At 43.1% G+C, this 13,018-nt stretch overlaps 1 protein-coding gene across 4 annotated transcripts in view; it reads right to left on the reverse strand.

Annotated features, from left to right (window-relative positions):
* RCOR1 (REST corepressor 1) overlaps positions 1 to 13,018 on the reverse strand; it is a 187,665-nt gene that overhangs the window by 27,844 nt on the left and 146,803 nt on the right. For all 4 annotated transcript variants that reach the window (XM_053277325.1, XM_053277316.1, XM_053277308.1 and 1 more), the window contains one exon: positions 7,723 to 7,801. In XM_053277325.1, the coding sequence (XP_053133300.1) occupies positions 7,723 to 7,801 (79 nt within the window). The remainder of the gene's footprint in view (positions 1 to 7,722; positions 7,802 to 13,018) is intronic.

The raw sequence follows: 13,018 nt of genomic DNA on the forward strand, positions 1-13,018 counted from the left end.
GTGCAGTGTCATTTGGCATCTGTGGTAGCCACGCCACTATGCCCAATCACCCCTGTGGACTTGCATGCTCCTCTCCCTCCCTTTGCTGGTTAGAGATAGTCATCTATTATGCCAGTGGTTCCCAAACTGGGAGCCTCCAGATGTTGCTGAACTACAACTCCCATCAGCCCCAGCTACAATTTATTGTGGCTGGGGATGATGGGAGCTGTAGTTCAGCAACATCTGGAAGCTCCCAGTTTGGGAACCACTGTACTATGCTGTCTGAACTAGCGTAAACAGAGTTACCTCTAACCATTGTTTACTCTCAAACCAGTGATTCTAATTGTCATTCCATAGCAAACCGGCTAGCAATAACTATGGTTTTACCAGTTCAGATGTGACAGAAAACTAGAGTTATCACTAACCAGGAAAAAGCGGGGGGGCGGGGGGGGATGGAATTTGCATTGGGTGGGTGGGGGGGTTTAGGGGTTTAATTCAGAGATTTGCTAATAGAGGAGAGAAAAAACTCTTTCCAGTGTATGTATCTCTGGATCACAGCCAAGATCACACACATTGGCTCATTCACACACCAGTATTCATAGGGGAGGAGCTCCCTACCACTCATTCTCCACCGTAAGGTAACATGTGACACAGGTGCAGTGTGAACAGGCAACATCAAATTGGGGGCAGGGGCAAAGTGTATCTCTAAATGACAAAATACTGCATTTTTGAGTGCCAGGGAAATGCAATATCCAGGCATCCACCAATCGAAGTCAGCAAGAAAAAGGTGCCTCAATACAGGACACCCAAGAGTTCATTGGTGCCCTCCTCATCTCTTTCAGTTGAAGGTGGTAAGAAATAGTAGGAGTTTCTTACAGAGGACACTGCCTTATACCGACTCAGACCATCTAGGTCAGTATTGTCTACATTGACTGGCAGCGGCTCTCCATCCTTTCAGGCAGGAGTCTCTCTCTCAGCACTATCTTGGAGATGCCAGAGTGCAGATGCTCTGCCACTAAGCAATGTCCCCATCCCTTAGAAGGAGTATCATACAGCACTCACATGTGGTCAGCCATCCAAATGCAAAACAAGGCAGACACTGCTTTGCAAAATCGGTTATTCATGCTCACTACTGCAAATCCAGCTTTGCCCCCTGACCAAGCTCTGAAGATACATCTAATCTTGGTTACTTTTTCCATATCCCAGTGCAAATGAGAAGACAGACCCCATTACTCTCTCAAGCTCTCTCTGCACGTCAGAAGACTTGGGGAAAGGGTGGAGTTGGTGGCCACCCCAAATAATGGCTGGCTAGTAAGCAGTATCAACATTTGTGAACCTCTGACAATATTACTTCAACAGAGGTGGTGGAACAAACACCACATTTTAGGGTGACCTCTGAGGAACCCAGATAAATGGCCCCTTAATATGCATATAGCCCCCACTTTGTTAAATATGAACTGTCCTAAAAATACTTATTTAACATCTGAAAGCTGGAACAGTTTTATCCAAGCAATTTTGTGATGCACAGATCAAAGGATTACAAGAACATACAAGCAACTGGAATCAGGGGAGAAAATCCACCCTTCTAACATGCTTTAAAGAAAACTGATTGTGACGTGACTATTACATTGGGAACCCTTGTAACATTTCTCCTGTTACTATATTAACTTTTAATATAATTTAACCAAATGATAAAGTGACACACTTCGCGTTCATCAAGTTTTTAATTAAATAGGGAGAGGGGAGGGGAGAGAAACCTGACTGCCTCACTTCCAGAGAAATATGATGGGAGAAGGAGCAAAAAGTACATCCCCTTTTAGATTAATCTCACAGGATAATTTGGGATTGCATCAGTTGAAAGGCTACAGATACAAAGACTGATTAACTCTGCCCTGGCTGTACTGGTTGTCCGATTCATCTTTATTCTCCTATTTAAGATTAGGCATCAGCTAAGTTGAAAGAGAAAGAAAGAGAGAGAGAGAGAGGAAGAGAGAGAGAGGGGGAGGAAGGGAGGGAGGAAGGAAGGAAACTGGCAGAAAGTGCCCAAGTAGATATCTGAACACACTCAATTACGCCCCTCCCCCACTGTTAGTAATAGTTTTTACTCTTATTAAGGAGGACATTGATAAACTGGAGCAGGTTCAGAGGACGCAACAAAGATGATGAGGGGGTTAGGAAGCCAAGTCCTGCGAGGGACGGTTGAAGGCACTGAGTAAGCTTAGCTTGGAGAAGAAAAGACTAAGGGGAGATAGGCTAGCTGTCTCCAGCTACATCTGAAGAGCTGCCGCACAGAAGTAAGAGCGCACTTGTCCTCGGCTGCTCCTGAGGGCAGGACTAGAAGCAGGAGGTTGAAATGGCAAGTAAACAGATTTATGTTAGACATCAGGAAGAATTTCCATGCTGCAAGAGCTGTTCAATAGTGGAAGAGTCTGCTTTGTGCGGCGGCACCTTCTCCTTTGCAGGCGATTTTCAAACGGAGGCTGCCCTGAGCAGAGAGCTGAAGACCTCCACGGTCCCCTCCCACTCAGTAATCACAGAGGCAGTGCCAGAGCTGCCATTTTATAGCACATGTAAGAATGTTGTCCCCGTGGTAAGGCCAGAGTAACTAGACCCCCCATCTAATGCACTTTCCCATGGACCCTTTGGGTGCTGGGGTACGGAGAGGAGAGGAGAGTCTCCAAAGGAGCTCAGGGACTTCACACTAACTCTGCCAAACCCCCACACAGCTCACAGGTGTTTAAATCACAGGACAGTGTGATTTTAAGAAAAGAAGTAGTGCAGAGAAGTCATTTAATCCCTCTCTTGCCCACTACTCCCCGCCCCACACATCATGGTATGAGGCACATTAACCCAGAAATTCAGCAGGGGAAGGGGCTGCAGGCAGGAGGAAGGCGAAGCATCTCCCCACTGCTGTTTTTCTGGTCCACATCATGTCCCTCCTCAGGCTAATTTGCAGCTGTTTGGCAGAGACCCAGATATCTGGGTTAGCCTGCTGCCAAACACCTAGTTCTACCATCAGACACTGGCCCCTGAGAACACATACACACACACACACACACACACACACACACACACACACACACACACACACACACGAATATGTCCAGGCAACTTTGGGGTGGGGGAGAAGAGGTGGATGGGGGGGGGAATGATAGCACAGATTATTTCTATGAATGTGTGGAAAATGAGGGTGTGCAATCCAACGCACGCTGCTTGGCTTCAACAGAGACCTGAACTCAAACACTGCAACCATCTGTTTCCTTTTGGAAAGCACAGCAGATACAAATTAACTTTGACTTTCACCATGCACGGCTACATCCACCCCGTTCTTGGCTGCACGGCAGGGAGCCAATGGCAAGCAAAGGCTTTGGGGGGATGAGGCAGAACCAAAGCCAACAGCGCCTACATTTGTCATGAGCAAAGCCTGTCAAAGGAATTTCAGACCGTAGCTAATTATATACCTATCCTAAAACATCCATTCGCGTGAGACAGTTGTGGCCCTGTTGGTGCCAAAAGAAAATGATGCGAAGGTTATGGAGAGTGGCAACTTTGATTAAATCCCTGACTTTGGTTTCATGAACCTAATATAGGAAGCTGCCTTATACCGAGTCAGCACATTGGTCCATCTAGCACATTACTGTCTACACTGACTGGCAGCGGCTTCTCCAAGGGTACAGACAGGAGCCTCTCCCAGCCCTACTAGGAGATGCCAGACATTGAACTTGGGACCACTGAGCTGTAGCCTCATCCCCAACCTCACAATGTCAGTCTGCTTTCACACACTCACAAAAAAAGTATTCCAAAATCTGCAGTTTTAAGGCTCAACACAGCCCCCTTCATAGGAACATAGGAAGCTGCCATATATTGAGTCAGACCATCGGTCTATCTAGCTCAGTTTTGTCTTCACAGACTGGCAGCAGCTTCTCCATGGTTGCAGGCAGGAATCTCTCTCAGCCCTATCTTGGAGAAGCCAGGGAGGGAACTTGGAACCTTCTGCTCTTCCCAGAGTGGCTCCATCCCCTGAGGAGAATATCTTCCAGTGCTCACACATCAAGTCTCTCATTCATATGCAACCAGGGCAGACCCTGCTTAGCTAAGGGGACAAGTCGTGCTTACTACCACAAGACCAGCTCTCCTCTTCACTTTCCTATTGTGTGATTGCACGCCAAACAGATGCATGGAAGTAGCAGAAGTATGTGGGCCGTGCCAGTCACATGGATCTCTCCTACCCTATCATTTCCTGTCCAAAGAGAACAATGGTCAGATGATCACAATTGTTTCTGCCCACTTGAATCTAGAACTGCCTTCTCCCATGCAAACCTACCCTCATGTTAAGGTTATCCTATGAGATTCTTCTTCTTCTCAAGGACAGGAGGGCTGGTCTTATGGTAGCAAGCATGACATGTTTCCTTAGCTAAGCAGGGTCTGCCCTGGTTGCATCTGAATGGGAGACTAGAAGTGTGAGCACTGCAAGAGATTCCCCTCAGGGGATGGAGACACTCTGGGAAGAGCAGAAGGCTCCAAGTTCCCTCCCTGGCAGTATCTCCAAGATAGGGCTGAGAGAGATTCCTGCCTGTAACCTTGGAGAAGCCGCTACCAGTCTGGGTAGACAGTACTGAGCTAGATGGACCTACGGCCTGACTCAGTATATGGCAGCATCCTATGTTCCCAAAACATTATTGTACTGGAGGGGCAGGATATAAATATTTTAAATAGATAAATTCTCCCAAGTGCCTCACTTCTGAAAATTAAGCAGATGGAAAGAAGAGCTTTTTTGGCTGTGGTGCCCCACTTAACAGAACAGTCTCCCAAAGAGACTGCCTGCTTTGGATATTTGCGTTGATTTCTTTTTGGTGTGACATTAAGACCTTCTTATTTACCTAATTTTTAATTCCTTTTTAAAATCCCTCCTAATCTGGTTTTAGTCTCTGCTGGAGTGTGTGTGTGTGTGTGTGTGTGTGTGTGTGTGTGTGTGTGTGTGTGTGAGAGAGAGAGAGAGAGAGAGAGAGAGAGAGAGAGAGAGAGAGAGAGAGAGAGAGAGAGAGAGAGAGCCATTTCAAATCATTCTATTGTATGGTTTACTTAACTCAAGTGTCAGCATCAGTCATTTTGTGAGCCACCCTGAGAACTGACACATTGAATGCTGGGGTTTAAATCATGTAAATACATATTCACACATTTTGGCAGCCATCTGGAACTTCATTACACGGAAGCCACTCCTTGGTTGTGAAGAGGGACACTATCATCCCTCATCAAGAAAGTCTCTCTTTGCTGCCCACAGATTCCTTTTGTCCATCTCCTGAGAGGTCAGATCTGCAAGGGAGCAGAACCCACCTTTGCTCATTTGCTGGAACTAGGGACTCTGAAGTTACCTTGCTGTGGTGTGACTTGTTGCTTCTGTACTCTTCTTGATGAGTCTGGCATATAAACATGAATCTATTGAAGAGGCAGGTAAAGGGCAGAGGGAAGGCGTGATGGGAGGTTTTGTGGCAGGCAGTTGGATTGGTTGGTATTTGTGGGGCTAGTATCAAATACTCTTATACAAATGAAAATACAATACATACATACCTAAGCTTCTTGGACTGAGGATCTGGCAGGTATACCATTGAACTGCGCTTAAACTGAATTAAATTTATGTTTAATTACAGCTCAATGTCACAATGAATTCTCAAAGTGGAAATTTCCTCCTGCAGAACTTCATTAAGTGCATCAGATGAATTCATCCATCTGTTATTTGAGTTTTTTATTTTTTAAATGCAAACATAATGAAGGGATTCTGTCAAAAAGGAATGCAAGGGCACCAGAAACACATTTGTTTCCAGAATTCATCGTTAAGAGAGAGTCAATCAGAAACAGAAGTCTTTGGTGGCTGCATTTGGGCTTCAAGATTTAATCCATTACCTCAGTTAAATTAATAGATTCTTTTTTTTAAAAAATTGCTTGATTAATCAGCAGCCACATTTCAATTGATTAAACATCTTTAGTTTGTATTGTATGGTCTACAATGACTGGCAGCCGCTCTCCAAGATTTCAGGCAGGGTATCTCCCTACCTGGAGATAGCAGAGAATGAACCTGAGACCTTCTGCGTGCAAAGGAGATGCTCTGCCACTCAACTGTGGCCCATCTAGGGCTAAATACAAGAACAAGACTGACAGTCAACACTTACTGTAAGGGAAAGTTGATGAACTTTGGAAAGAGAGTTCAACATGGCGGGAAACTGTTACAGTAAGAGATGCCCCTGTATGGTGTGAGGCTCGTAGAGGCCCCTAGGGTGCTGGGATCGGTTCTTCTCCGAGCTGCGCTGCTTGGAAATGCAGCCCAAAGTGGGAGGTAAATCCCATCAAAGGAAATGCCTCTAAGGTAACGCCTGCTATGAAGCACGAATGCATCATCATCTAAAAACAAAAGAATGCTTCTTGCATCCTAAGCATCACTTTTACCCACATGCAAATTTAAATCAACTAATCAATATAAGATTTCTTTAATTACCATCACAAGCACAGCATCCCTCCAGTGGCTATTGTTGGTGTCTGTTTTATGATTCTTTTTAGATTGTGAGCCCTTTAGGGACAGGGAGCCTTATTTATTTATTTATTTATTTATTTATTTATTTGTGAACCGCTTTGGGCACTTTTCTTGAAAAGCAGTATATAAATATCCATCTTATTCATATTTCTATTGTTGTTATTGTTATTAATATTATTAATATTATTTTTATTTTATTTTATTTCTATACCGCCCTTCCAAAAATGGTTCAGGGTGGTTTACACAGAGAAGTAATAAATAAATAAGATAAGATGGATCCCTATCCCCAAAGGGCTCACACGGTTGCTGGTAACAAAGGAAGTGCAGCCTAAGTGTGGCATGATTGAATGCCATTGCAGAGTGAGGTTGTCACTCAGTGGCAAAGCATCTGCCTTGCCTCCTGAAGATCCCAGGTTCAATCCCTGGCATCTCTAGGTACGGCTGAGATGGAGAGCCCTACCTGGAGAAAACTTGGCAAGCCACTGCCAGTCAGTAGATGGTATTAAGCTAGATGGACCAATGGACTGACCAATGGACTAGATGGACCAATGGACTAACGCAGCTTCCTTTGGTTCATCCAAAACGAGGGTGCTATCCATTGTCTTAAGGTAGCAACAGCATTCACCCACTATACCAAGACTTTGAGCGGATCTTATTTTTCTGAGATGACTTCTAGTGTATGACTAAGGACAGCTGCCATAAGAATTGATTCACATGACTGGTTCTCTCCCACTCTTGGGTGACTCCCCCACCCCCACCGCCAGTCATACCATACTACCTGATTTTCAGTAGAGCTGTCCTTGGGATACCAGCAACAGTTTAACCCACAATGCAAGAAATGGTGCTCAAAATAACAACCTGTTTAAAAAACTGGCTGGGTGAGAGGGAGTGAGGTTGCATTGTCTGACCCCTCCAGCAAGACCAGACCATCAATATTCCGATCTACAATCTCAAGTATGTAATCCAATTTCTTTAAACCTTTTCTAATATCAGCCTCCTAGGATGAAGTGCAGAAATCTGGCCATTTTTAACACAACACAAAAAGTGGGCTTTAGTCTGAGTGTGAAATCCCTTGGTGTGCAGGTGCTGTATCACTTCCAATGATCATTTTTATAGACCCCCATCTTATGAATTCAATGAAACATTATCTGAAAAGCTATCAATATCAAAACAAAGAAAAATATCTTAAGGTACTATTGCATTATTGGGGAAAATACCTCTTTTTTGCTCTCCTTGTTTTGTTCGACTTCAATATCGATGGGATTTGTTCCATTTGTTTCTTCCATTTCATCCTCACTGGAAAAGAAAAAGAAGCTGGATTCATTATTACTTCTCTATAAACACCCACATTCTCATGACCACAGTTAAAGAGCTGACCACTATCACTGAGCTCCACACATTCCCACAGAGTGTGATGTGAGAACCCTGAATTTCCAGGCAATCCCAGTCAAAAAGCATTTAACTGGGATTGAGAACAAATATCTGCTCTAGAGGTGCCTCAACCCACAGAAAAGGGTGTATAAATATCCATTGCTGTTGTCATCACAGATGAAGAATTGTACCCTTTGCTAAGCAGGGTGTGCCCTGGTTTTCATTTGAATGGGAGGTTACATATGTGAGCATTGTAAGATATTCCCCTTAGGGGATAGGGCCACTCTGGGAAGAGCATCTGCATACTTGCATGCAGAATATTCTAAGTTCCTTCCCTGGCATCTCCAGATAGGGCTGAGAGAGACTCCTGCCTGCAACCTTGGAGAAGCCGCTGCCAGTCTGTAAAGACAATAATGAGCTAGATGAACATATGGTCTGACTCAGTATATGGCAGCTTCCTATCTACTTTTTACACCAGAATATCCTGAGGGAAATTTTTAAATTAAAAAGAAAAAAGCAATTCTGAATATAATCATTTTTGAACCATTCTTATAGGAACATAGGAAGCTGCCATATGCTGAGTCAGGCCATAGGTCCATCTAGCTCAGAATTGTCTACACAGACTGGCAGCGGCTTCTCCAAGGTTGCAGGCAGGAATCTCTCTTAGCCCTATCTTGGAGATACTGCCAGGGAGGGAACTTGGAACTTTCTGCCCCAGAGTGGCTCCATCCCAAGGGGAATATCTTACAATGCTCACACATCAAGTCTCCCATTACATAAGCAACCAGGGCAGACCCTGCTTAGCTAAAGGGACAAGTCATGCTTGCTACCACAAGACCAGCTCTCCTCTCAACACAATTTTAACACTCAATAATCACATTAATAATTCCAAAACTACATCATGCTCAAGAGAAGCAGAAGATCTTTCTCAGTTTCAAATTTACTATGATTCATATTCACCATATGGACTAGCATATTTACTACTAGTCTGAGGGCTATAGGCCATCTCCAGCCTCAGAGGCAGGATGCCTCTAAATACCAGTTGCAGGAGAGAAACAGCAGAAGAGAGGGCATGCCCTCAACTCTTGCCTGTGAGCTTCTCAAAAGCACCTGGTGGGCCACTGTGTGAAACAGGATGCTGGATTAGATAGGCCTTGGACCTGATCCAGCAGGGGTGTTCTTAAGTTATCAATCCAACAAAATGAATAAATGTTTGAAGCTGAAATCCTATACATTTTGAATTGTTATTTTGCTTCCCTAATATTTAATTTATTGAACTTTTCTATAGTGTAATTTGTTGCAAAATGACTGTCTAACAAAATGACTTTGTCAACGACAGGCTTCACCTACTAGTAATCTATAAAAGGTAACAGTTTGCAGAAGTGTAGCAGTGTTTATTATTTTTGTTGCAAGAGACGAGGAGTTTTGTGACACCTTAAAAATGAAGAATTTCTTGTTGGATAAGCATCTGTGGACCTTTCATCAGACGTCCATGGAAGCTTTAAGCCACCACATGACTGTTGGTTTTAAGTCTTTAACACGGCAACACTGCTCATTTATTTATTTATTTAATCAATCAATCAATCAATCAATCAATCAATCCAATTTGTTCACCACTCCAAACTTCTGTCTCTGGGCAGTTTACAACAATATAAAACAAGTTAACACACAGAAAATAAAAACCTTAAAACAATTTAAAACTGCCATCAAATTTAAAAAGCGTGGGGGAAGAGATAAGTCTTTAAGTACTTTTAAAAAGTTGTTGGAGATGGGGAGGCTCTTATTTCTGCAGGGAGTGCATTCCAGAGTCTCGGGGTAGCAACAGAGAAGGTCCGTCCCTGTGTGGCCACCAGACGAGCCGGTGGCAACTGCAGACAAGACTCTCTGGACGATCTCAACAGGTGGTGGGGCCCATGATGAAGGGGACGTTCTCTTAAATACCCTGGGCCTAAGCCGTTTAGGGCTTTATAGGTTATAACCAGCACTTTGTATTTTGCCTGGAAACTTAGCAGCAGCAAGTATCGTTCTTTTAGCACAGGAGTAATATGGCCTCTCTGAGATGACCCAGAGACCAGCCTGGCTGCTGCATTCTTTACCAACTTTTAGGGGAAGGGTCTCACAAAATTACATGGAGGCTGTGCCTACTACTGTCTACTAACGAGAACTGCAATTGCAGAGATTGTAGTGCACACCTTTATGAGGAGGGTCAGCTCTTGCCTACTTGCGACACTTCCACGGGTATCACATAGGGCACCATCAGGTGGATCAAATTCTGCAGTAGACCGTGATCTAACCCAGCAAGCTAATTCAAGTTCTTCTGCTTCAATCATTCTGACTTAATATTGGACCATCATTCATTCCCATTAATTTTACATTCCCATCTATGACTCAGAATTACTATACTGCATGCTGCCAAGATGGCTTGTGCCATGCACGGAGCACGCAAGGAGTGAGAAATTTATTGAATCTGCTTTTAATAGATGCATAGACATTGAATCCAAAGAAACTGGCAAACCTTTCCAACAACCCATGAAATTAAACACATATTGCAGAGGCCCATGACAGAAACCAATGTTACTTTCCTCCTAATTCCTTTTAGAATTCCTTCCACAGTGTCCAGAGTCTCGACTTGTTCACTGCAGAATATTATTATTCACCGTCTTACTCCAGATGTCACAATGAGGGTGAAAAGAACTTTTAGAAACTCGCATAGCAAGTTTTGAAGGGGCACTTAAATAATACGAATATGATGAATATTTATATACCGTTTTTCATCAAATTTCCCAAAGCTACCCTGTCCCCAAAGGGTTCACAAGCTAAGAAAGAAACATAAGATAGGCACCAGCAACAGCCACTGGAGGGATGCTGTGCTGGGGGTGGATAGAGCCAGTTGCTCTCCCCCTGCTAAATAAAGAGCAGCACCACTTTTAAAAGGTGATGGTTTTAGCCAAGCGAAGCCTTTATTTGTACTAAAGGCAGTTTCTTGCACTGCATTTTTCCTGCATGGAAAATTCTTTCATGTAGGAAAACAGCCTCTATCTATTCTATACCATCATGTCTGATTACTGTAGTGTACTTTTCAAGATCTTTACCAATGGTACAAATGAGAGCTGGTGCAATGTAGAGACTAAGAGACTGAGCTGTGAATCAAAATTTCCCTGGTTCAAATCTGGTCTTTTCCAGGAACACATTAAGTGGCCTTTGGCAAGTTGCTCCCTCTCAGTCTCAGCTGCAAAATGAGGGATGACCATACTTATAGGCAGGACTCAAGAAATCCCAGGTGCCATGGAGCCTGGTGCATAGAAATTTAACTCTGGCTCCTAGACTAGGATATTCAGAAATAGATATTTAATAAAAACTTTATTTGCCATGTTTCTGTTCTAAGTATGTTACTTGTAAAGGGGATAAAGAGAAGCCCATTTACTCTCCTACTCCCTTGTGTCCATCACTCTGGTAATTTTGTCAAGTGTCCATTGTCTGGCTCCCAAATTTTGGGGCTAGCTCCTAGATCCAAAGAGAATTTGTCAAGGCCTGCCTTATAGGGCTGTGGAAAAGTTTACATCAAGATAATAAATGTGAAAGTGCTTTGCAGACTCACACAGTGCTTCACAACTGCAAAGTATAATTGTTATTGCTAACTACCAATGTATCCATGCTTCAAGCAGCTGCAAGGATGCAGTGAGAGTGCTGCTCCACTGCATTCTGAATTATGAGCACAAGTGTGCAAGAGTACCAGTATTTTGAACCATTCTCCTGCAGCACTCTGTAGAAGCAGAACACACCCCTGCCCTAAAGGAACATGACCCTGCCGTTGCCACTTCTGCAGAATGCTTTCATAGCACAGAAGAGCACGCCGAAATATTAGTCCTCTAGCACAACTGCACTCTTCATCCAGAATGCAACGGAGCAGTGCGTGGGCTCTCGCTGCATCCCCACAGCTGCATGCAGCATGGACGCTTAGGATGCCAACCAGTGTTCCCTCTAACAGGGATTCCCAGATGTTGCTGACTACAGCTCCCAGAATCCCCAGCTGCAATGGCTTTTGCTTGGGGATTCTGGGTGTTGTAGTCAACAACATCTGGGAATTCCTGTTAGAGGGAAAACTGATGTAAACCACTATTTATAAGCATGAGACTGAAATGCCTGTTCCCACACAAATCTGCCCAAATGTGGAGGTCAGTACTGAGGTCCTGCTAGGAACACTAAAATCTAAGGATTTGCTGTCCTTTAGGTAGATAGCAGAAAGTCAAAAATTGGAAAAAGAGAGTGTTATCCTTAGATGATTGGTATAACAAACCGGTATTTTGCGACAGCTGAAAAACTGCCTTGTTCTTTAAATATTCAAAAAGGGATAACTCCATCCCAATCTTTCATTATGATTTGGAAGGATCTATTATTATTTTTGAACTATAAAGATTATGGTAAGGAGGGGACAACTCAATTCATTCAAGTTTGGAAAGATGTATTTGTTGGAGAATGACCTTGACATTGTAGAGTGTTATGTGTTTAATGTTTTGTAGTCACATGTTTTGGCTCCCCCACATTGTTTTTTTAATGATGGTTTTTATAAATGTATTGTAAACACACAGACACACCCTTCTCTATGTTCCTCCAATCTGAGGAGCATGGTGAATGAAAACTAAGGAGCCGAGTATTCTGTTTTCCCACCCAGCCTTTTGAGAGAGTCTCCCAATTTTCCTGGTTACACCTCTGCTCACAATCCAGGAGGCAATGGGAACATATTTATTCCAATTTTTAACAGATCACATGGTATTTTATCAATGATGTGAGGAGGCGCTCGATTTATCCTTTTTGGCTGAGATGTGTAACAATTGGTTTTTTAAAAACAAAACAAAACTTTATATCTTGTTTTTGTATATTTTAATGATTCTTCTTAAATTTTTAAAGGAGTAAAAATGGTGGAAACACACACATGCACAGAAGTCTCTAACCATTATTATTATCATTATTTTAGTAAGGGAGCCTATATATATATATTTTTTAAGGGCAGAAAACTAAATAAGCTACTTTAAGATTATGAAATTAAAGCTAGTTCATAGAATAAATAATTTTAAGGGGGGAAATCTAATTATAATATTTAAAAATAAGTAACCACAGCCTTATTGTCTAGCACACTGAAAG

Source organism: Hemicordylus capensis, chromosome 1, assembly GCF_027244095.1.
Source record: "Hemicordylus capensis ecotype Gifberg chromosome 1, rHemCap1.1.pri, whole genome shotgun sequence".
In the NCBI taxonomy this organism is placed as follows: Eukaryota; Metazoa; Chordata; class Lepidosauria; order Squamata; family Cordylidae; genus Hemicordylus; species Hemicordylus capensis.